Source organism: Enhydra lutris, unplaced genomic scaffold, assembly GCF_002288905.1.
Source record: "Enhydra lutris kenyoni isolate GAN:26980312 unplaced genomic scaffold, ASM228890v2 scaffoldscaffold41, whole genome shotgun sequence".
Classification (NCBI taxonomy): domain Eukaryota; kingdom Metazoa; phylum Chordata; class Mammalia; order Carnivora; family Mustelidae; genus Enhydra; species Enhydra lutris.
This window is the reverse complement of record NW_019154125.1, coordinates 8,084,342-8,109,207: the sequence shown is the minus strand read 5'-3', so window position 1 is coordinate 8,109,207 and position 24,866 is coordinate 8,084,342. Positions and strand designations below refer to the sequence as shown.

Sequence of the window (24,866 nt, the reverse complement as noted above, 5' to 3'; positions counted from 1 at the left end):
GAGGGGCTGCATACACACCACCAGATACACAATCCTTACAGCCCCTGCCCTGAGAGACTCCATCTTTGTAGAGAAGCAATGGCTGCTTGGTGTCCTCTTTTTCTGAGTGGGAGTTTTTATTGCAGTTACCAAGCCTTAATTTGCCATGTTCTCAGCCAGAACATAACACAAGCGGAGCCACTGTGTGGTGTCATCTTTTCATGGTATCTCTGATGATACAGCTCTATGTGTCTGATTCCTCTGTCCCAATGACCATCCCCTGTCCTGCTTCCCTCCTTCTGCTCACAGAGGGCTGGGACAGCAGGAAAAGGGGTGCTCCACTTGTCTCCCCTTACCTGCTTTGTCAAACTCAGCTGGCATGCCTCTGATCTTTCTTTCCTCAGAAAGCGTTCCTTTGCCATCTAATCAAGGGCTAGTGAGCTGAGACGTAGCTTGTGGCTTCCCAACATCCTTAGCATGTGAGTGCTGGTCTGTTGTGATCTGGCCCTGCTGGAACATCCAAAATTAATCATCCATCCTCAGCTCACTCCCATCCCACAACCAGCTGTTCCTAAACTTCATCTGCCTTTCCCTTCTCGCCAACAGTAGCAGGTGTTTGGGGCTTTGCGCTGAGGCTTTCAGGGCACAGATCATTCCTGGCCATGAGTCACTTAATTTCTCTCAATCTTAGTGTCCTCATCCAGAACAACAAAAAAAAAAAGATAGTAACAGTATAAACCTCATACAGCAATCGAGAGAGACAGGTGAGGCAATCTGTGAGAGCCCTCAGTGCAGTGTCTGTCTAACCCATAGTAAGCAGGCAATCCATTTACCATTAGTAGTAGTCCCAGTTCAAAATACTGGGTGGAATTAGACACTGGAGAGTTCAATCTGATGTAATAAATCAAGAGATGTGATCTATGAAAATCTTAATAGAATTCCTGTCACTTCCTGTCACTAAATTTCATTAATTGTAATTACTTCTAGGTGATTCCATTCTCCTGGATATTCTCATGGGTTGGGGGGTTGGAGTAAAGGGTTGGAACCTCTTTGGAATCCTCATTCCTGCTATGACTTGAAAAAGATGTATTCTAGGAGATGTGCCTCTGTGTCTTATGTGATGATCCTTATTAAGAAGTTGGAGGTTGACCTCTGATTTCTCTTGTTCCTACACTTTCCAGCCTCACAGGTCAATCACAAGACTGTTTTCTTTGCTGGCAATTGCATGGTTTTCAGGGCTGGTGGGTGGCATACCTGTACCCTAAAATCAATAATGACTTGCAAAGATATGTTTACTTTGACTTTAGTTCTATTGGAATTCTGTAACCTTGGGCAGTTCTCAAATATATTTTTTCTGAAGGGCAAAGTCAAGAGGTTCCCCATCCCCTATCCTCTTCTTAGGAGTAGAGATAGAGGACCATCAGAAACAGGACAAAGCTGCTGCTCTGTGGGTTCTGAGAATTTCAACTTGTGGGACTTTTGTGGTGAGATTTTAGGTTCCTCCCGTCAACATCTCACTCTCCATCCACGGTCCTCTACCATGAGAGTGGCACGCTGGCCATGCTCTCTCTGGGCAGCCATTTATAGTTCTGCCATTTTGGTTTTCTTTCACTACTACCCCTCTGTGGATCACACACATGACAAAGATATTACCTACTATGTAAACCCGTACAGGAAGTTCTCATTCTTATCCCCCATAATATTCTGAAACCTGGAGCATTAAGCGGTCTCTTGTAATAATAATCACGATTTCTGTAAGGCTCATTTAGGGCTGCTGTGCAGTGCTTTAAGTACTCACTGACGACTCGTGGCACCTCTATGAGGTGGCTGCTTTGTTATCTCCTTTTCAAAGGTAAGGAAATTGAGCCACAAAGAGATCGAGATCATGAGGCTAGTTAAGTGGAAAAGCTGAGAAGCAAATGCAGGTATCCTGGTTCCAGAATCAGACTGCTAGCCCCTGTTTTAGCCCCTAAAATGGCCCCAGTGATCCCTGCCTTCTGACCTTCAGGCCCCTATGTGGGAGCTGAAGATTTTGACTTGCCTCTAATAAATAGAACAACAGAAGTGACGAGATATTACTTCTGAGGTTAGGATATAAAACAATGGCAGGTTCCATTTGGGGCACTTCTTCTCGCTCTCTTGGGTGACTCATGCAGGGAAAGCCAGACTCCATGGCATGCAAGAGCCCTGTAGAGAAGCCCACAGGAATAAACTGAATACAAATTTCTAAATCTGCCAACAGCTATGGGAGTGAGCCTGGCAGCAGATTCCTCAGCCCCAGTCTGACCTTGAGATGACTGCAACCTTGGGGAAGACCTTGAGCCACAGGTACCCCACTAAGAGGTCTGGACTCCTGGCTGGTAGAAACCGTGAGTTAATATTTGTTATCGTAAGCTACTAAGTTTGGGGGTTAATTTGCTATATTGCAACAATACAACCGCTATACTATACTGGGGGTTTTTTTGTTTTGTTTTGTTTATTTTAAATAATACAAGATATTGGGGCGCCTGGGTGGCTCAGTGGGTTAAAGCCTCTGCCTTCGGCTCAGGTCATGATCCCAGGTCCTGGGATCGAGCCCCACATCGGGCTCTCTGCTCAGCAGGGAGCCTGCCTCCCCCCTCTCTCTCTGCCTGCCTCTCTGCCTACTTGTGATCTCTGTCTGTCAAATAAATAAATAAAATCTTTAAAAAAAAAATACAAGATATTACAATGAAAATTTGTATTTCTTTCTTTTGTAATTTTTATTTTTTTATTGTATTATGTTAGTTACCATACAGTACATCATTAGGTTTTGATGTAGTGTTCCATGATTCATTTTTTGTGCGTAACACCCAGTACTCCATGCAACATGTGTCCTCCTTAATACACAAAGAGAATTTGCCTTTCTTAATAAAGCCTGTAGTTAGCGGCAGCACTTAGCTATTTGTGGCGCTTGTATTGATGGCTTATTCCAAGCAAGTCTTTTTGTTCCTATTTAAGCAGAATTACTTCTGTAACAACTTCATGATTGATTTTTTTAAATGTATCAAAGACTCTGAAATTCTAAATTTCTTCACTGCTTCCTGATATTGAATTCCTCTCTCAAAGAAACCCATTTGTCATGCCTAACTCACTGGGATTATGTGGACAACTTTTGGTTACTGAGGAGTGATCACTCTGTATGGTATAGGCTCCATGAGATTGTGTAGTAGGAAGAATCACCCGTAGGGCGACCCAGTCTGCCTTTCCCATCTGGTGTTTTCAGTGTCTTTTTTTTTTTTTTTCCACTTTCTTTTCTCTTTTTCGTGTGTGTGTGTGTGTGTGTGTGTGTGTGTGTGTGTGTGTGTGAATCTGTGTGTGTGTCTGTGTACAGGATATCTATTTATAATTTTCTCATCTGGTACAATAAACATATTCTGACCTGAAACTTTCCCCTAGATTCCTACAAAATGATCAAATGATTTTCATTCAGGTTCACTAAATTTTTTTTTATTTATCAGGTTAGCTTAGAAATGGTGAGGGACTATGATGGTCTTGTCCATCTGATTTGTACATATTGTAAATGAATTTGAGCTAAGAAACTCTTTAGCATATTTATCAATAGAAGCCAAGGATGTATATGAACCATGAGTTATCAGCCTCTGTTCCTTCAGTCTTTGCCCCATAATCACAAGAGAATCCCCTCCTTTGAGGATTTACCATCACAATTTTGTTGGATATCTAGGAGGGCCCCTCCACCATCCAGAACATTTAGTAATCGTGGTTATGCCAACTGATACTCTTGTGCAAGAGCAAGGCACTTACCTAGTGGGTGGACACCTGAACATCAGCCCAACATCAATATGTTAATGCTTTGCAGCAGGCATATTTTATAGAGGAATCCTACGTGGCAGTGGTATTTATAAGTTGATGTGGTCTTAGAAACATCTTTGAGTACCAAGGGGCCAGTTAACCTGTTTGGTTTTGTTGTTCTTTTGTTTTTCCTCAAAGTCCTTTGGCTTGGATCATGTTTAGTTTGCCATCGAGCCTGGAGATTGTTCATTCTATGAAAATACCTTTTCCTTGCTCTTTTTAAATAGAAGATGCAAAAGTTTACTTAAATTGTATGTGTGTGCACATGCATGTTAACCATGCCTTGTTGGGGCAGGGCTTCAGTTTTTTACATTCTTACCCATCAGCCTTGCCACTGCCCTCAAATGACTTTAGATTCAAAAGCTGATTTACCAAGGGTTGCCTGAGTGGCTCAGTCAGTTAGGTGTTAGACTCTTGATCTTAGCTCAGATCTTGATCTCAGGGTCATAAGTTCATGCTCAGTGTGGAGCCTACTTACAAAAAAAAAAAAAAAAAAAAGGCTGATGTACCAAAGATGGAGCGACGGTTACATCATTTCACCAAGAGTAACCAAGGTGAATACTTCGCAAGCAACTGTTGAACCTACATCTCCTGCCAAAATTTCAAACACCATGAGACAGCATTGGAAGACGTCCAGTGAAAGTTGTTAGTTTGGAGCACTGAGGGCCTAGGGTTGCTTTACAGGATTTATATGGCACATGAGGGTTGATAAGGGCAAACAGTTTTTTGATGAATAAAGCAAAAAGCTTGTTTTGTAAGTGAACAGTCAAATAGAAGAGGCAACTTTCGTGTCCCTGAAACAGGGCCGGCCTCCAAAGGACATTTGTCTCCAGGCCCGACTGCAGGGCCTTAGGAAGACAGCCTCATCCATCTGCCACTTGAAATCCTCTGATATAGGATGAGGTCCGTTCGCTTGGAAATTAGAAGTTACATTTTAAATACTTGCTCCTCCCCTCAAAAAATGCATCATGTTATTTTAAATCCAGTCTTTGGTATATGCAGTGTTGGAATTTGATCTGTCTGGACTTCTGAAACAATTGAGCTCAACTCTGAACTCTTCGAAGGCAGGATTGGGTCTTTCGTCTCTGTAAATCACCATTCCCGGCACCATGTCCAGGCAGGCTGAACTCTCAGCAACTCTTGACTCGTTCGTGAGTCAAAGATGGACATAGGAAAATGAGGAGGGGACCACCAAAGATAAGCTTCACTTCATAATTTCACCTTGCCTTGTTCTCATGTGTCAGGCTAACATCATGTTGGATTAGTCCAGCAGTTCAACAGGGGTCCATCTTATTGCAGGAATGCTATAGGCTCTCGGTAGTTATGATATTTGCTATAATTAGCTGCTAAAAGACCCACGGTCCGTATGTAAATACGAGGTACCAGATGAGACAAAGATTTGTTCTGTGACCCTACTAATCCCACAAATACCGGCTTACCCATTGGGTGATGGGAGTGGGGAGAGGCCTCCTTATGTGAAGATATTTATGCCGTCTTTCTTACTCTTGGGGCACTGAACAAATGGGTAAGTGGATCACAAAGCAGAAAGGGTCAGGATCAGATCACATCAAGCTGTCACCTATGTTCTAAGAGGAGAGCTAAGCGCTGAATGGGAGAAAGGGCTGAGAAAGAGTTGTTGCTGGTGCTTCTTAGCCTCTTTACTCGTCTCAGGGTTGCACACCTCTTTCCCTAGAAAGCAATTGACTGAACACCAGCCATTACTGGAATGTGCTGCTTGGGGGTCTCATTCCTGTTCCCTTCACAAAGAGCTGATCAAAGGATTAGAGGAATTTTGGTAAATACAATTCTCTTCACTTTTTTGCATTTCAGTGTTTTCCATTGGCCCTCATGGGTTGCCTACCAAGGCACCTGCCCAGCTGACCATCCCTTCCCTTGACTTTGATTCTGAGGGGAGCTAGAGTGGAGCACAGAGCTACCCTCAGCTGAGAACTGAGAAGCAAAGCCTCAGAATAGAACTTTGTGAAGTTGCTGTAAACTTTTGGGAAACAAGGTATGTGGGGGACTATTTGGAATGAGTTAGCACATGGGGCCGGTTGGAATTTAAGATAAGTCTTTATGAAAGCAAGTGTCAAGGGAGGTTGGAAAGGAAGTAAACAAAGAGGGAAACATACAACAGTGAGGCACTTTCAGTATTAGAAAAGGCTGGGATATGCCCATGTTTTGGTGGCATATATACAATAATGTACATTTATTTCTCACTGATGCAACATCCAAGGCAAGTCAGGCAGCCCTTGTCCATCACATACTGGCCTCCAATGTGTAATCTGCAGTCACCATGGCGAGGGAAAAGAGAAGTGGCCAATCCTGAAGAAGTTTCCTTAAAGCCAGCCTGGGAATGACTGACAGCACTGGTGACCTCATCCTGTTAACCTTCTGCTAACCCAGTCACCTGGCCCCAACCTCACCACAACAGAAGCCAGACCAGGTAATATCCCATGTGTCTAGAAAGAGAACGATGAGATGGAATTTTAAGACCTATAGCATTGTCTCTGCAACAATCTACCCTCTGAGCACCTCTAACAATTCTTTTGTTCTTCTCATTCATAGAACACATGACCCCTTCCCAAGGGAGGCTCCCTAGAGGACTGTAAATCCACTTCCAGCTGAAAGTCTGGGGTCTCTGACATGGACTCCATCACATTGGAGATACCTCCTTTTGATCTAAACATCTGTGAACTAAAAGGACACACCCTGGACTGATGAACCAGGGTGAAGTAGGCGTAGAGGAAGTGCAAGAAAACACTCCTCTATTTAGAATAGGAAAAAGTGGGAGACATACAGGAAAGAGTTACAACCATTCTGAAATTCCCATGCGGGACACCAGGAAGACCTTCTAGTGTTAATGTGGAAACTCCTTAATTAGTGTTGGATCGCACTGAGAGGGAATCCCATGGCCATTGTTATCTGAGCGCCATGCCTGAAATGGGTACTGGGAAGTATGCCCTCCCTGGGGGCTGCATGGCTATCTCATACCACTTCTGGTTCACGGGGTTCAAAATGGGAGAAAAGTCTTTACAGAGCCTGTACGTGATGGCATTGGTATTTTGGGCCACTAAGGAAAAAGTAAAATTCATGGGAATGAGAATTGAGGTGTCTTAGTCATTGCCCTCCCCACCCCACCCCACCCCCACACACATTTGTACAGAAGGCCAGGTCAGGGTGATTCAGGAACCCTGTCCCCCACTCCATGTCCCCATGCCAAAGCTCCCAGCCATCCTTCCCAACCACTGCTCTGTATGCCCTGCCTTGTTCATTGGTCACATCGGCCACATACAACTCTTTTTAACTTATTTCTTGCTTTCTTTCACTTTCCATTCTGGTATGAACTCAATTATGTCCCCCACCCCAAAATTTGTATCTTGAGGCCCTTACTCCCAGTTCCTTAGAATGTGACTATTTGGAGATGGGAGTTTAAGGAGATAATTAGGGTTAAAAGAGGTCATATGGGTGGAGCCCTAATCCAACATGACTCATTTCTTAGAAAAAGAGGAAGAGACACCAGCAATGTGTGTTAACAGAAGAAAGACTATGGGAGGACAAAGGGTAATGATGGCCATCTGCAAGCCAGGGAGAGAGGCATGAGGGAAACCAAACCTGCCAACACCTTGATCTACGACTGCCAACCTCCCAGTGTGTGGTATTTTGTATGGCAACCTTCAAGAACAAATACACTGACCCGTCACATTTTCTCAAATCTCTCTTTCCATTCCATGATTCTTCTCCCACCGCATCCTTACCACTAGTGACACAGCTGAGCAGAAGTAAATTAAATGGATAAGCTTTGAAGTAAAATCAGAAATAAATTTCTGTTTCTTGTTTTCCTCAGCGATAAAGTAAGTCAGCATCCATAACTTGGAGGCTGTGATTCTAAACGATCTCCTGGAAAAGCGCCTCCTTTGAAAGTATCCAGATGACCTCTTCAGATTCTTCATATTCCATCTCCCATCCTCTGCTAAGACATCTGTTTGCAATTTAAAATATTCACATTTCAACAACATTTCCCCCTCTCTTTCCTTTTGCATTGCAAAATTATTCAAAACAGAATGACCCATGTGTTATTATGGATGAAATTAGCTTTTGTTTGTTTCTCTGAGAATTTAAATCCCATTTATAACATAGCTTTTTTCAATAAAATATGTTCAGAGTCCCGAATATTCTATTCACAGTGCATCTTTGGAACATATTATTTATGAATTGGGACTATCTAAATTGAATTGAATTGAACCCTGTTTGATTGAAAGAAGTCCTATGTTTCAATGCTATTTCTTTGGCAACAAGCTTTAATTATTTATGAGACAAGCAGCCTGACCTAATTGTAATTGAGCAGAAATCTTAAGAGGTGGTGGGCATTACAACTGCATCCTCCAGAACTAGAAAACTATGAAATGAATGGGTTAATTCATTGTGCCACAAGCAAAGGGCTGATTATTATTTTTCAAGATTTGATTTATTTATTTGAGAAATAGTGACAGCGAGAGTGATCACAGAGGGAGAGGGAGAAGCAGGCTCCCTGCCGAGTGGAGAGCCCAATGTGGGGCTGGATCCCAGGACTCTGGGATCCTCACCTGAACCGAAGGCAGACCCTTAACCCACTGAGACACCCTTCAAAGGCCTGATTATAACCAAAAATCGGCCTAGACCCTCAGCAGGGTGAGAATTTCTGAAACTTCAACACATAACAAAATAGAGTATAAATAGAAGGTAAACAAGACATTAATGCACACTAAAAAGCAGCAGCCTGTGCTCCATTTCCTATCTCTGCCACTGCTGACCAGGCCACCTCTCTGTCTCTGAGACCCAGGCGCAGACCGCTCAGCTGTGCACGGGGATGAGATCCTCTCCACCTCCGCTTTATCTTAGCAAATAGTGAACCCGCCTTATCACGCAATCTGGGCCTGAGCACAGGCCAGATTTGTTGTCAATTCTGTGTGTAACTCTTTCCCAATATTTTAATAGAGTGAGAAATCAATAGAGAAAAGCAAAAAGGTCTGCTTAGCAAAGCAGCCAAACAAAGCATTTAGCTTGTGGAGTCTGGACTAAGAAAAACAGGGACACCACCCCCACCCCACAAGCAAAGCACCTCCATCCACATTTACCTCATTCATTCCCTTCGCCCCTGGCTTCAAACACTTGACCTCCTACTATGTGCAAGACATCAGTCCAGACCTTTGGTGAGCTATAGAGGGGAAGAAAATATAGTCACCCTCCCGGGGAACCGGTATTCCCTGGAATCACTCCAAAGAAGTGATAAAGTAAAGGCACTAATGTCCGTATTTCTGAGAAACTGATTGCTGAGTCTGCCCGATTCTCCTGTGTTCATGCCAGAGCCTCCCCCATCCCCCAGGACACGTGCCCTCACTCCTCAGGGACATCCCTGGACAGACACACGTTACTTGGAGCACCGAATACGTCAATACCTGGACCTTGTCCCAACCATATTCTCACCAGCACACTCTAAGTAAACTTCTGAAGAAAAATAGTTTCCTTACACATTTTCCCATGTGTATATATTTTTATGTTTAAACAAGCAATTTCTGTTTCCAGGGGAGTTGAAGTGAATTTCACTAATTTTCCCTCCAGAAAAGGAAAACAAGATTATATATAGATGTGGCGCTAGTAGGGAAGAGAATCAATCCCATCTGGGACCACCTGGTTCCCTAGTCCCTTTCACCTCCCCAAAGGTCCAGAGGAACCAGAGATCAAACACCAAATTGGGAACTTAGAAAGGAAAATAATTATAGGGGCGCCTGGGTGGTTCAGTGTGTTAAGCATCTCCCTGCAGCTCAGGTCATGATCCCAGAGTCCTGGGATCAAGCCCCGGATCAGGTTCCTTGCTCATTGGGGAGCCTGCTTCCTCCTCTCCCTCTGCTGCTTCTGCCTGTTCATGCTCTCTCTCTCTCCCTCAAATAAGTAAGTAAAAATTTTTTTAAAGGAAAATAATTATAAATGAAAGGCCTAATTAAAATCACTCTTAAAGTCAGCTTTCTTGGTAAAAGGCAAATGCGGCAAAGTGAACAATTGGTGGATCTGGATGAAAGTGGAGGGTGGTCTCTGTGCTCCTCTAACCTGTTTCTCGGTGCTTGAAATTTTGCAAAATAGCACGTCAGGGAGGAGATCATCTTTTCTCCTGTAAGCTCTCCCATCTCTCAGAAACTCACTTACACAAACTCACCATTCTTAAAACTGTCATTCTTTAATCCAGAGTTAATTGGTTCTAGAACTGCCATTTCTAGATGCCAAGGGGCATCTATTTTCCAATTAACTTGACAGCAGATTGCTGGATAACGTGGTTCCTTAGCAAATGGGGTTGAAGATACCAGAAATCGTATACTTTTTTCTTTTTTCTTTTTTTAAGATTTTATTTATGTATTTCAGAGAGAAAAAGAGAGCGGGGGAGCGAGGGCAGCAGCAGGCTCCTCACTGAGCAGTGAGCCGAATGTGGGGCTCGATTCCAGGACCCTTGAATCATGACCTGAGCTGAAGGCAGACGCTTAACACACTGAGCCACCCAGGTGCCCCATTATATACTTTTTTTCAAATAAAGGTGGGAATTTTATAAAAATATAGTAATGTTAAAGTTTACGAATGTTTTAATTTTTCTATTCTAATTTTAAATGATTTCTATTCTATTTTTTTTCTATTTTTCTATTATGTATAATTCTATAGATAAAGAGATGGACTTTGTGGAGTCTATGGAACGAACCTATAGCCTCTAGCTTGGAGACTGAGGTCCTTAATGTTCAGTGTATACTGGTTAATTCAGTGACTACAGTATTTGCTGTACAAACAGGAGATTTCCAGACCCAAGCCTGCCCTATCCCTTGCTGTGCACCCTTTTTAACAAAATGGCTTCGCTTTCACCGGAAGCCAGTTTCTAACTAAAATGAGAGCTTAGAATAGAAGAACCTGAATAGTCTGCGATGCTCTGATACATCAGTGCTGTTATCTTCGTGTCACTTTCTCTGCCCAAGTCTCCGAATTGGGATAAGTCAAGGTGATGTGAGAAGGGCTGGTGAGTATGACATTGGCATTCACTTACCTGCTAATGAGATGATGGCTGAAGCCTTAATTTCAACCACCTCGAAAACATCTAACACTGATCCTGGGAGGAACTGCCTGAGACTCCGCAGTGAGCAAGTCTAAGCTATTGGCAAGGCAAAGGAATGCCTTCCAGCATGCAGGACAGCATCCTTTAACATAGGGACATTGAATGTGATGACACAGTAGCTCCTCACAGACTCATAGTTGGAGTCAGCAAAGAGGGGTCCCCAGCATCCTAGCAACCCTGGATCCACTGAGTATGGCCAAGCGATGCTCCCAAACATTGGAGGTTTTAGGACAGAAATGACATCATGGATTTTGTTTACTGTGGCTTACCCTCCATGACCTGAGTTTAAAAAGACAGACTGTCACTTTGACGTGCCACCAAGTGAAAAAATGCTGGCTCTGGAGTAGGAAAAACTTGGATTCCAATACTCTGCCACTTGCCAGCACTATAACCTTGGGGCAGTGACCTTAACCTTTCCGGAGTTCCCTCTCTCTCCTCTGTAATATAGGGGTGATAGGAACAAGCACCCCACAGAACTCCTACGAGGATCCAGTGTGCAAGGAAAGTGTTCAAGCTTGGACCTGGACCACAGTAACCCTTGGATACATTTAGCCTTTGACATATCTCTTTTAGGCTTTACAACCTAATATGTATTTGAAGCTTTACGAACACATGGTCTCTGTTGCAACTATTCAGCTCTGCAACTCCATTGCAAGAGCAGCCCCAGACACGAACACAAAATGCATTGGCTCCGCATCCCCATGAAACTTCACTTGTGGTTGGGGAAAATCTGAATTTTATGTAATTTTCATATGTCATGAAATATTTTTTTTATTTTCTTGCAAACACCTCTTCTCTCTCTGCCTGCCTCTCTGCCTACTTGTGATCTCTCTCTCTCTCTCTCTCTCTCTCTGTGTCAAATAAATAAATAAATAATCAAAAATTTTTTTCAAAGTGGGGGAAGCCTGGGTGGCTCGGTGGGTTAAGCGTCTGCCTTTGGCTCAGGTCATGATCTCAGGGTCCTGGGATCAAGCCCCGCATCAGGCTCTCTGCTAGACAGGGAGCCTGCTTCTTCCTTCTCTCTGCCTGCCTCTCTGCCTACTTGTGATCTCTCTCTCTTTGTCAAATAAATAAATAAATAATCTTTGATTTTCTTGCAACCCTTTAGAGATGTAAAAACCACTCTTAGATTTCAGTCCATAAAAAAAAAAAAAAAAAAAACAGGTGGAGAGGCACCTCTGGCCCACAGTTGTGACCAATCCCTGACCCCTGCTCTATAAGAAAAAAGATGCAGAAAGACGTATAGACCCATCCACTATGCTATCAAATATATTAGGGAACTGCAATTAGAAATTCAGTTGAAAACAATTTGTTATAAGACAGAATTTCGTTCATCTTGCACTATATCTAAATAAGTTTACTTTTCTTAATATATAAAATAACCTACATAACCTACATAACTACAGTAATGTTGAATAGCCAGATTAAAAAATCTTCAATGGCTTGTATGAAGTATGGAGGAGATTTTTGAGTGAATGACTATTTTACTTTTTCTAAGAGATGATTAATGAACAAAACTGTTGCAGCTTGTCACTAGGTGAATGTTTAAAACATTCTCATGATTGAAGAACTTAAAATTACACACTTTCATACTTTTATTTCTGAAAAGTGAATCATTTCAAAATTATCTAAATGTTACAATATTTTCTCAGTATTTGTATACAAGAGAAAAGGGAAATATAATTTACATATAAATACATATATAAGAGGCACCCGAGTGGCTCAGTCAACAGTCAGACTCTTGATTTCAGCTCAGATTGTGATCTCAGGGTCACGAGATCAAGCCGCAGGTCCAGCTTTACTGGGTATGGAGGCTGCTTGAGATTCTCTCTCCCTCCCTTTCTGCCCCTCCCCCACACTCCCATGCATGCATGTGCTCTCCTTCTCTCTCAAAAGAATATATACATACAAAAGTATCAATAAAAGTGGCATAAATGGTAAGTCCAATGTTTAAAATATTTTACCAAAGGAATGTTGTGAGCAGTAGTTAAATACTACTATCTAGCCTTCAATTATTTTTCCTTCAACTACAAGTCATTTAAAGATAAAATGTATTTAAATAAAACACAATATTTAACGAACTCTTTGTATGTTTCATATCCAAGGCTTTCAAATGGTAATTTTCATCGTTTTCATTTTAAAAGCTATCACAGGAGAGCTACATTTTCTTCATTGATGCATGGTTAGTAGTACCAGAAAAACTACCTTCTCTGAAAAAATCTGTTTAGTATGGAATCTAATGAAAATATAGATAAGATAGTTGAAACATGACACAGACATTAGAGTTTCCAGCACAAATACATTAAAGCATGAAGAGAAAATATTAAAACCGTATTTAGTATTTTCAGGACACCAAAGTCACAATTTTAAAAGCCCTAATACTGCCTACAGGGAAAGCTGGAAAATGTTTTCTTTTTATTAAAAAGCATGATAAAATCATTTAATATATCTTTTATAATATACATCTACATTTGACTGTGATGGGGAGCATGTCAGGTGTGGATTTGATTGTACTAAGAGCACATTCCCATGTGCTTAGATAGTTACGGACTTCGGGCTATGCCTACTCACCCTTTTCCTTTAAAATAATGCTCTAAACTTCCTGCTATCTTTAGAGAGGCATGAAACTATCACAGGTGCTGGACAATACAAGGTTTATGTTCTAAAAAAGAAAAGAAAAATATATTCTATATTTAGTCGAAAAATCATGTGGTTTCACTAAAACGTGAATTTGTACCTTTTTCATAATTATTGGGTTGTTTTTATAAAAATAAAGCTGTTTCCTTAGGAAAAAAAAAAACCTTTTGCCAATTGGAATATCTTCATTGTGGAAAAAAAAAAGACATTTTCCTCTGAAAATAATTTCAGTGCCTGGCTAGATGAACATTCACTGACTTATTCAAATGAAAACATATCATTGTGCTTCTAGAAACAAGGTTTTTTTCACTAGCACAGTCTGAGATAGCATCTGGAAACTGCCACCAAAATGTTTAGATTCAGAAGCAAGCATCCATGTATGGAGCTGGACCACGCTGACTCAGTGCCACCATTGCCAAAGGCGACTGTCCATGATGGTGTTCTGCAGGCTGGTAACATCATCTCATGTCCTCTGCTTCCAACCATATGTTCACAAATGTTTGAATTTATATTTAAACTCAATATCATTTAATGGTGGTAAAACACCCAAGCCTGCACGGGATTGGTCCAAAGGGGGACATTTAACCTGGCTGTCCACAAGCTCCAGTTCAAAATAGGAAAGCATCAGAATCAAAAACTGTTTGATTTCCTGGACAGCAAATATTCTTCCCGGACAAATTGTCACTCCTGACCCAAAGGGCATGTAGTAATACTTTAACTTTATTCCGTTACTATAGAAGGTGGTCTTTGTCTTCCCATTTTCGTCAAGATATCGATCGTATTTAAAGGTCTGCAATAAAAATACAAAGAGAACACAACTATAAGCTAGTTTTAAAGGAATTTATCTGTTTCTTGACCTGGATGCTCCAAAGAATAATCTTCCTTTTTAATCCAATCTAATGGCAATTTAGCAAATTCCCCACTTCGACTCAGAAATTAATAAGGAATAGGAGTTTAACAAGAACTGAGGGGAACATAAAAGGCTTTATTATACCTTCCATCCTGCCTGGGGGACTATTTCCTCCATTAGGGCAAAACAAGAAGGAAGAGTTCAGATTAGAAACTAGAAGAGACATACATTAGCCTCTAATTTCCTGCATTTGGGAGCAGGCAGTTATTAAGGGAAAAGAAAGACAGTAGCTTTATTATCATGATTGTAAACATAATCTAGCAGAGATGATGCGATGACAAGTATCAGAAATTGTAAAGTTCAGGCCATCATCCAATTTTTCCAAAATCTATGAATATTGGACATAAGTAAGAAGACAATGCCTAGGAGCGCCTGGGTGGCTCAGTGGGTTAAGCCGCTGCCTTCGGCTCAGGTCATGATCTCAGGGTCCTGGGATCAAGTTCCGCATCGGGCTCTCTTCTCAGCAGGGAGCCTGCTTCCCTCTCTCTCTCTCTCTCTCCACCTGCCTCTCTGTCTACTTGTGATCTCTCTCTGTCAAATAAATAAATAAAATCTTTAAAAAAAAAAAAGAAGACAATGCCTACGGCTTCAGTGATTAAAATCAATTCTGCAATAGTAAATGTCCTCATTATTTAAAAAATGTATTTATTTATTAAAGAGAATGTCCTCATTATTTAAAAAATGTATTTATTTATTAAAGAGAGAGAGTACGCCTTTGGTGGGGAAGTGCAGAGGGAGAGGGAGCGACATAATCTTAAGCAGACTCCCAACCGAGCACAGAGCCCAACATGTGGGGCTCCATCTCATGACCCGTGAGATTATGACCTGAGTCCAACGTGTAAGCGACTGAGCCACCCAGGTGCCCTGGTAAATTTCCTCTTTATTTCCATCTGGGTGAACATCACCTGGATATTGAGTTTTGATGAACAGTCACTTACCAAAGGGTCTGGGTAGATTTCTGGATCGAAATGCATCAACTGCGGATAAAGAGCTATGATGTCATCTTTGCGGATGTTATAGGAACTGTCCTGGAGGTGCAAAGTGAAGTCCTCTTTAGCAGTCCGGATGTTCAGGGAGGCACTGGAAAGCCTCAGAGACTCCTTGATGATGCTATCTAAATATTTTTAAAGGACGAAATGAGGAGGAGGAGGAAAGGAAGAACAAATCAATTATTTAAAGACCTCCTAAAATGGAGTCTGAAATACTGCTAAGAGCTTATGACACAAGAACAAACTTGTGAACGAACTAGGGGAAGATGGCCAGATAAAACTTTCCCGTTTTTTTTTTTTTTCTGTTGCCACTATGCCTTAATCAGTGATTCACTTGTGTCTGAAAGTCGTTTTTACCTGACAATCTGAGTTTATAGTAACCATTTCATAAACATATAATCTTTGTGATCATCAATGACAACTAGACTTTTATAACTTTATGGAAAAATAATCTTATTTCTACATGACACTAGACATCTAATACAATTGGAGAAATCAGTAAATCACTTTTATGTGAATTATTCAAAGTTTGTTGCTTCTGAGATTTAATATACTGATATCATTTTCATACAGAAATGTTTTTCCAGATGTTTAATGCCACTTCAGTTCAGTGTTTCCAAGACCCCATTTTCATGATTATGCCCCCTGATGGTGTATGATAATGCCCTACTGTCTGGTAAAGATGTAAAGGGGCAAAAAGAACCACCCTGCAAATAGCTAAGATAAGCAGATCCATTGAGAGGGTCTCGCCCGACCTTCCAGCTTCTCACATTTTAACGGTCATGTGATCATCATATGACCGTGTGTAAAATCATAACATGTTAGCCCTTTCTTTTACAAATGAGAAAAGCAAGTCCTCCCAAAATGAAGTGACATGTCTGGGGTCTTCCGTGGTGGGCAGAACCCAATGTAGAACATATGCTTCTGGCCTCATGGTCCCTTCCACTAAGACCTGCTGCTTCTAACATGCACGGGGCTCTTTCCTCAAGAGAGAAGTCACAAAACAAAAAGAAAACTCTTCATCACTATAAAAATAGAATACTTTTGTATTTCTGTAAAACACAGAGATGCAAAAATAAGAAATGCAAAATAACCATCTATCTCATCACTCAACCCATGCAGCAAATCATGGTCACTCAACCCATGCAGCAAATCATGGTGTCTTGATGGTACTTGATGGTACTTTTTCCTCCTTTATTTCATGAAAATGAGTAATATGCTCCCATTAATCATAACATCCGTGGTAAGGGTAATAATAATAAAGAAGACAGAGTAAGGCAGGGCAGAGAAACAGTTGAGAAGGTAGGGTCAGGAGGCCCACATCAACACTGTATCTGGTTTCACCATTCCATCCCAGTATGAACTTAACCTTTCTGTGTCAATTTCCTGATCTGTTCTATAGAAACTAGTCACCAGTCATAGGATTGTGGTGAGGATCAAACAGGACAACGCATAGGAAATACTTAGCTTAATGCCTACAGGTAAGTGCATAATAGATATTGACGATTACTATTTGTGGGACACGGTAAATGAAATGTAACGTAGTAAGCATACCTAACACGGGCATGTCATTCAGTTGCATTTGATTCAAACAAATAGGACTGCCGTCAAAGCTGATTTTCTGGCCAGCGTTTTCTAGTGTTTTATTCACTTCTTCAGTAGCAGCTTTCATTGCTTCAGGGCTCCTAGCAAAAGTGGAAAAAAGAAGAGATGTACAGAAAACAAATGTTTTCTACACCAAAAGATCAGCAAATGGATAGACGTTTGCCCCTTCTTTTAACTAGGCGGTCAAGATAGCAGAGAAGGTGGGAAAGGGACGTTCCCAATTACTTTTTACTCCTTTTATAATTGTGTCTAAGTCCTTGGATATTAGCAAGAATTGTTGCCTTAAAAGATTTTGGGGGAAAAAAAAGGATTTTGCAACACAAAAGTAAAACTTTGGCCATATACATAGCAACTGAGAAGGAAAATTGCATGTGAGATAACAATTATAAAGTATTAGCTACTTGCAAATGGATATCAAAATTTACTCTTAAAACCCATACTATGATTTCATGTAGAACAACAGTTTTTCCTTTCTTATATTGTTCTAGCACTTTAACTTGTAAAATGAATGTTTAGTGCGTTTTAGTGCACGGACATTTACTGGATTCTTAGTGCCATGGGGAGGGATTTATATAACATGACTGCAGTAAATTCAGTCTCAGAAATGTTGACTAATAGGTGTATGTGTGACTGTCATAAAAGGGCTACTGTTTATAATATTACACTGATGTCATAGCCTTACTGAAAATATATGAATTTATTCTGGATGGAGGTCTCTCAAGTAAAAACTTGGGAAGACATTTAACATTTGAGGCAGATTAGTATTGGGTTTTTATATCTGATATTTTTTCTAATTTTTTTTTTTTTTTGAGAGAGAGAGAGAGCACACACGCACGCATGCATGAGTGGGAGAGAGGGGCAGTGGAAGAATTTTGAGCAGGCTCCATGCTCAGGGCAGATCCTGATATGATCTCACAACCCTGAGATCATGACCTGGAAAGAAATCTAGAGTCAGGCGCTTAACCACGCTTGCGCCCCTAAATACTTGTTACATTAAAGACATAAAAACTATCAGCCGTCACTGGAAATTTGGCATTCCCATTGCTACAGAGTAGTAATTTTGTCTCCATGTGAGACTAACCACGCAATTTAACCAAAATAATCCAATAAACCATTTGAACGTCAAATTTCCAAAAGACTAACACTTTGGAACACAATCATGTTATGTAAAGTAAATGTTGCATACAGAGTTTTTGTTGCATCCATTTAAAAGGTAAAATCGAGCCAAAGCCCATAAATAATAATCAGTAGTATTGATCCGTAGCTATCACAGTTGGTCAAAGAAACACTAAGACAGAATTAATGGGGTGGAAACAAACTGTTAATACACAAACAACTAAGGCATAGGCACTGCTCTCTCTCTGTCCATGAGCCAGAATCACTTAAATACATTTTTATGATCATGAAGACAGAATTCATCAATTTAAGTAGGCATGTCATGGGGAACAGCCTGGGGATTTCACGCCCAGGTGGCCCGAACTGACCCTACACAGTGCATTCTTTCCCCCTGGAAAGGTCTCTGCTTTCACAAGATGTGTGTACCAGGCACAGTTGCTTATAGTTTTGTGAGGACTGGATGAACTGATACTTGTTAAACATTTATAAAGTAAATGTCACCTTCTTGATCGATAGCATGATAAAGTACCATGACTCTTTTTTTTTTTAGTTAAAATAGTAGCTTTTCTACTTTCAATTAAAATAAAGAAATAAATGGATAAATTGCTAGTTACCTAATCATTTGAAATAAGCTCCAGAAAGTCGCCGGAATGGTGTTTGCTTGGGACGCCCAGAGGATAGCAAGGTGTGTCTTAGCCTTATCCATGTCGTCTAAGGTGGAAAGCATGTCATTCAGAAACCTGACCAGTTCTGAGATACGGTCTCTCTTTCCGAGGTTCTCATGCCTCAAGCCCTCTGCCAGTTTTTCCCTAGCGTGATGTGCGGTCTTGAACACATGAATAGGGAAGCCTGCTACCAGAGCCGGAAAGATTTTGTCAAATTCCTTGAAGTGGTCAAGGTTATTCAGAATGAGTCCTTTTTGTGCATCTTGCCCTGTAAGATCTTTGCCAAAGAGAGTTAAATACCCAGCTTCAAACATTACTTGGTAGCAGAAGGAATACATCCCTTCCGTCACCCAGGCAGACATCTTTGATTTAGATAACAGCGGACGTCTCATGACAAGTTGGAGGTTCTCCATCATGGCTTCTGTGAGGGAATTCAAGCCATCGCCCTGCAGGGTTTTGATGAAAGTTTTATTTATATTATCAGTGGTATTTCCATCACTTGGGTCAATGCTTCTGTGCCCAAATGCCTGATGACAAATGAAATGTGTGAAAAGAAGAGATTAAACTAGATGCAGTGCTAGAAAATGGCTGAAAAACAGATTAGATACTTTCATAATTCTCTACTTGTTAAAAACAGGGCAGGAGGGAAATTGGCCTTTGCACATACAAGTTCCTAGCACTTTCCAAATAAATGGCCAAATCCTACCCTTCCTGGAAGGCCAAGTTGAAATTCCAGCTCTTCAGGGAAAGGTCCCTCAACCATGCAAGTTGTCCACTTTTTATTTTTCTTATGCTACTGAATCTACTGGCAGGTTAATTTGGTATTAATCCGTATTTGTCTGAATCATCAGTTCTCTTCTATATTTTTTGCTAAGCAATGCCAAAATATCTGGTCACTTGCTTAACAAAATTAAACAATTGTGTGGCAAAAGTGTGGTAAAACAATTGTTCAGTGATCACTTTCCACCACATGTGCTCTGGGAGTTATGTAGATAACTGACACGGAGATAACTAACATGTCAGTTATGTAGATAACTGACATGGCTGACACGAAGGAGTTTGTACCTGTCTTTCTGATACAGCACCATCTGGCTCAGTAAAATATTTCATTTTTATTTCATTCCAGGTGATTAAGAAATGACAAATCTATACCTGTGTTGACTTTTGAAACGATTATTACCAAGAGGTTCTGTCTAATTGGATACATTGTATTTCTAAGAATCTCCATGGAAGGGTAACTCTCTTCAGTATCTCTATTTTTAAGTCTAAGAACATCAAAAGGCTAAATAGACTGACATACTAAAAAATAGAAAACAAGCAGAATGCTGTATAAATGGGAAACTGGTTACCTTTGCAGAAGTAGTGAAGTGAAACTTTTTCCAATCCAAGTATTTTCCATGGCACAACACCTTCTGGTATGACAAGGGATTTGTGATGAAGTGAACATAATTTCCCATCAATCTGCAGGTGAAAACGTGACCATATTTCCTTTGATTTGCTCTCAGGAACTCAAGAGGATTGGCACCAAATTTCAGAGCACATCCCAGGTACGGAATCAACCCATTCTCCAGAGGTGGTTCACCCATTTGTCTGTAAGACACAAACATATGATGAGAATGGGAAATTACGCATTTTTTTAATTTACACCTGATTTAAACTTTTACTACTGACTTCAAACTTCAAAACTCTACAGTTATAGGTAGTTCTCTTGTTGATGGAACCCTGCTCTTCTACTAAAATAATGGGTTATATTAACCTAGTAACATGATATGTTGGTAAAAATGATTGCTAAATCCATCCATCCATGCATTCCACGAACACTTATTGGATGTCCACTGTGTTGATAGTCACTTTTTCCAGTGATGAGGTTAAAGGATCAACAAGACCAACAAGATTCTGCCTCTCAGTACAGATGAAGCTACATTTCAGTGTTCATATTTTTCCTAAACATCATTTGCCTGAGTCTCTCAAAATGTTTTATTTGTTTTCTTTAAAGATATAGAATACTGAATTGCAGAGAAGATGGCAAAATTGAAGTTTTCAAAATCTTCATAGTTTAAAGGTATTATTATTCTGTGATGATTCTTGAAGATAAGAAGAATCTTATTTGAGAAATTAGTTTATTTTAAAATGAAATTAGGTAAGATAAATATTGACAGGATCACCAACTGTGATTCAACACTCTTTCATGCTATTTGTGGTCTCTTTTTTATTGAAGTATAGTTGACACACAGTCTTTCATGCTATTTTAAGTGTTTTTATTAAAGAATATTAATTTTCCATCATAAACTCATATCCCTCTTGATAGAACTACTTAGCATAAAATAATTATGTTCATTTTATGAGTTCAAAGATAACTAAGGTTAACTAAAACTAGAAATCATCAGGCCTGAAGTAAAATACCTTAAAGCACATGCATACACACACACACACACACACACACACACACCCCAACTTGTAAACAAGAGACAACACATAGAATTCTACATAGCTGAAGATATGCTGTGGGTAATTTTATCTTTTGGAGATTGACATAACAGAACACTGACATAACCCTCCCCAAAATATTCTTTGAGCCAATCAGAAGGTAAATAAATATGGCTATGTATGTGACCCTATTTGTATTTCTTGTCTTCTTAAACCAATTATAAATAAATGACATATAAATAGAAGTGATGTTACCTAAATTTAGTAGTTGCCCAATTTACCATAGTTGATTATCATTAATGAGCAGAAGGTAATAGAATGACCAATGCAGGCTCTGTGCTCTTGTCCAAACCTAGCTGAGTCTATACAGTGCACAAGAACTAGCTGAGAAGAGAACATGCATTTAGTCAGAGCATCTATTTAATCCTCATGCTAGAAAGAAACTTTTTCCAATGCAGATCCCACTTACCACTTGTATCCTTACTAACCCAGACTTCTTCTTTATATCCACCCAGAAACATACACAGAGAATAAAATTTTCTTATAAAATTTCTGTCACCTATGTTTAACAAGTTTGTACATTTTTGCATGACCATGCGTATGTCAATACTAGGAGGGAAGCATTGTCATTCAATCTTTTGTTAGATGTAATAAGATGCCACTTCGAATTTTTAAATCATATTTTAAATTTAAAGTTCTTTTGGTTAAAAAAAGGAAGAAAATGCTAGTGAGCATAAGTACAGAACACCTGATTTATTATATAACAATGAAGGTAAAAGAACTTTAAATGAATGAACTAAAATGTGGCTTAAAGATAAAACTTTCCTTACCTTCTCCTCATTCCAAAAATAAGCCATAAACAACAGCACACTGCTACAACAATCCCCCAGATCAAAGATATGGTCATCATTTTGCAAATCTAATGCAAAACTTCTGAGGAGGAGAGTCTGTGATTAGAAAGGTAAGGATGTCACTGAACAGAGACTCTAGCTAGACTTATATAAGGTAAGATCCTACATTTATTTGAGTGACCAAAGCAAACAATTAACCATTTGTTCATCCTATTAGAAAAAAAAATAAATAACTGGCCTTGAACTAAGTCCACAGGTATCAGAAGAGGTTCCAAAACAATCAGAGACCTGCAATACTTGATAAGTTGAAGGTCTCAAACAGATGCTGACTTAACATTCAGATCTGATAACAACAGCTAATTTTGCAAGTTTAGTTTCATGCTTATGAAAAGGACAAAACATAAAATGTTCAAGGTGAACATATCAAATAGCAATGTAAAATATAATAATCTGAAGAAAAATAAGCATATGTTATTGTCAAGCTCGTGGCTGGATCTTGTTACCTTTTGAAGAAGAAATCAATTTAAATGATTAACAAGAGATATGGCGGTCAAGTTCAAAGGAAAGAGAACTGGGTCAAAAGTTTCTGCTGCTTCATGTTTCAGAGCTTTTACAAAATCATAGATATTTTACTATATATAGTAACACGTTACTTACCTAACACTCTTAAGAAAGTATCCCACATAAGTTCATCTTTCAATTAAACAGTTTATTTTAAGCATCACAATTTTATCAACCGTTTTTTGCTAATTGAAAATGTTTATTAATTTGTCTAATTGTTAAAGTAACACAATGTCATTTCAAATCATTTAGGACAAAGTGATATGTATCTTGGTAGAAAGTGAAAGTCAGTTTATAATTAACCTCCACTACTACTCTTCACTCAGAAGCAATAACTGTTAACTATATGGTATGTATCCTTCTGAATTTAATTTCAGCGTACTCATATACATTACTTGAGCGTCTATTCTGTGCCAAGAAATCTTCAAAAGTATTCTGGTTATGGGTGTTAACAAAATGGACAGATTTCCTACTAAAATGGAGACTTTATTTCAATAGAGAGATATTAAAATGTGTTATGAATAAAACAAAATGTGGTGTAGAGAGTACTGGGGATGAGAGCAACTTTAGATATGGTATTCAGGGAAGAGCTCCCTGAGGAGGTGACATTTAAGATCTGAATGATAAGAAATGATTAATCAAGTGAAAATCAGAAGGAAGAGAATTCTAGGGAGAGGGAACACCACATGCAAAGGTCCCAAGTCAAGCATGAGCTTAGTGTGTCTAAGAACCAGAATGAAAGTAAGAGAGATCAGAGCAAAGGCACTAAGGGGAAACTTGGTTAAGGTATAAAGACAAGAACTAGTTCAGATACAGTGATGCTTTAGAGTTAGGAGAGACAGATTTTGGGAGGCAACAGGTCAAAATACAAGCTTTAGTCTGTAGATTGCTGTGGGTTGTCAAGTTGACCTGGAACATAAAAGAGTTTGAAGCTGGCAAGAAAAACCAGGTTGGAAATAGAAATCTCGAGTCTTCAGTTTTGGGATGGTATTTAAAGCCAAAAGACCTTGTAAGATCACCAAGGGAGAAAATAAAGCCCAGAAAAAGAATAGAGTCCAACACCAGGCCACAAAACACTCCAATTATTGAGGTCAGTCAGAGAGCAGGAAAAGAGGAGATAGGTGAGGAAGAACCAGGAAGAAACCCAAGAAAATGTGGTGTCATAAGAAGCAAGAGGAGAATCACCTGAAGTTGAGAATGAACTGCGTCACATGCTACTTTGAGGTCAAGAAAGATAACAAAGAAACTTGGATTTGACAACATGGATATAGTTGGTGAGTCTCACATAAACACATAGAGATGGATTATATTGGATACTTTTTTTGTTTTATAGCATTAAAAAATAAATGCCACGTTATGGACATTTCCTATGTGTGTGAGAGAGATTCTTTATGTATGTATATGTCTCTTCACTTTTAATGTGTGTATAATCTCCCATTGACTAAATCAGTTAACTGATTCCCTACCGATAGACATTTGGTTTGTTCCTAGATTTGGGCCATAGAATTCATAGAATAATCTCATGGTTTTTTTTTTTGCCTCCTTAAGTAGAGCCACAAATCTTTTTGTGTTTTGTGATTTATGATACTTATTAATATCATTGTATGGCAATACATAGATTTCTCAATCAACGGGTTTTTTTAGGGTTTTGTGCGCATTATATATATTTAGAATGATGTGCTTTTTTTGAATTACTGTTTTTCTCTATGACTCTGCAGGCAAAATTTTAAATGCAGGATATCACAGTTAGAGAAAGCACCAAACTAATATCTGAACAATTTAACCCTTTAGAGTCACCTCTCAAACAAACAAATGAAAACAAACAAAGCACCTAAAGGAAAGGTGACATGGGATCTCTAAATATCATCTTGCAACTTCCTGTGAATCCATAATTATGTCAAAATTAAAGATTTTCAAATGGTGCAAGAGAAATACGTTTGTAACCCTGGGAAAACTTCCTTAGGTTTTGTCTCAGAACCCTACAGACTCCTTTCAAATACAGCCTGGTTAGTATTTATCTCTATTTTCCTTACACTGATCTATCCCTTTAACGTCTTCACTTACTATTCCTCTTCTATACAACAAAAGCCCAGGAAACTCACACACAGTTTCTTTCAGTTGACTGAGGGAAAGCAATGACTTGAATATCAATATTCCTATTTTTTT

The 24,866-nt window shown here is 39.6% G+C and overlaps 1 protein-coding gene across 1 annotated transcript; it reads right to left on the bottom strand.

Moving 5' to 3' along the window:
* Positions 1-13,797: 13,797 nt before the first annotated feature.
* Positions 13,798-22,198, bottom strand: LOC111155461 (cholesterol 7-alpha-monooxygenase). The gene is made up of 6 exons (XM_022515623.1): positions 22,119-22,198; positions 20,211-20,451; positions 18,811-19,388; positions 17,030-17,160; positions 15,425-15,600; positions 13,798-14,366 (listed from the first exon to the last, which is right to left on the bottom strand). The coding sequence occupies exons 1-6, from the start codon at positions 22,196-22,198 to the stop codon at positions 14,067-14,069; spliced, it is 1,506 nt and encodes a 501-aa protein (XP_022371331.1). The 3' UTR covers positions 13,798-14,066.
* Positions 22,199-24,866: the final 2,668 nt, after the last annotated feature.

Coding starts and splice junctions, on each gene's coding strand:
- LOC111155461 (XM_022515623.1), bottom strand. CDS start 22,198: ATGATGACCATATCTTTGATCTGGGGGATTGTTGTAGCAGTGTGCTGT. Junction 20,452..22,118: donor ATTTTTGGAATGAGGAGAAG/GTAAGGAAAGTT, acceptor TGTGTCTTACAG/ACAAATGGGTGAACCACCTC. Junction 19,389..20,210: donor ACTTCACTACTTCTGCAAAG/GTAACCAGTTTC, acceptor ATTTGTCATCAG/GCATTTGGGCACAGAAGCAT.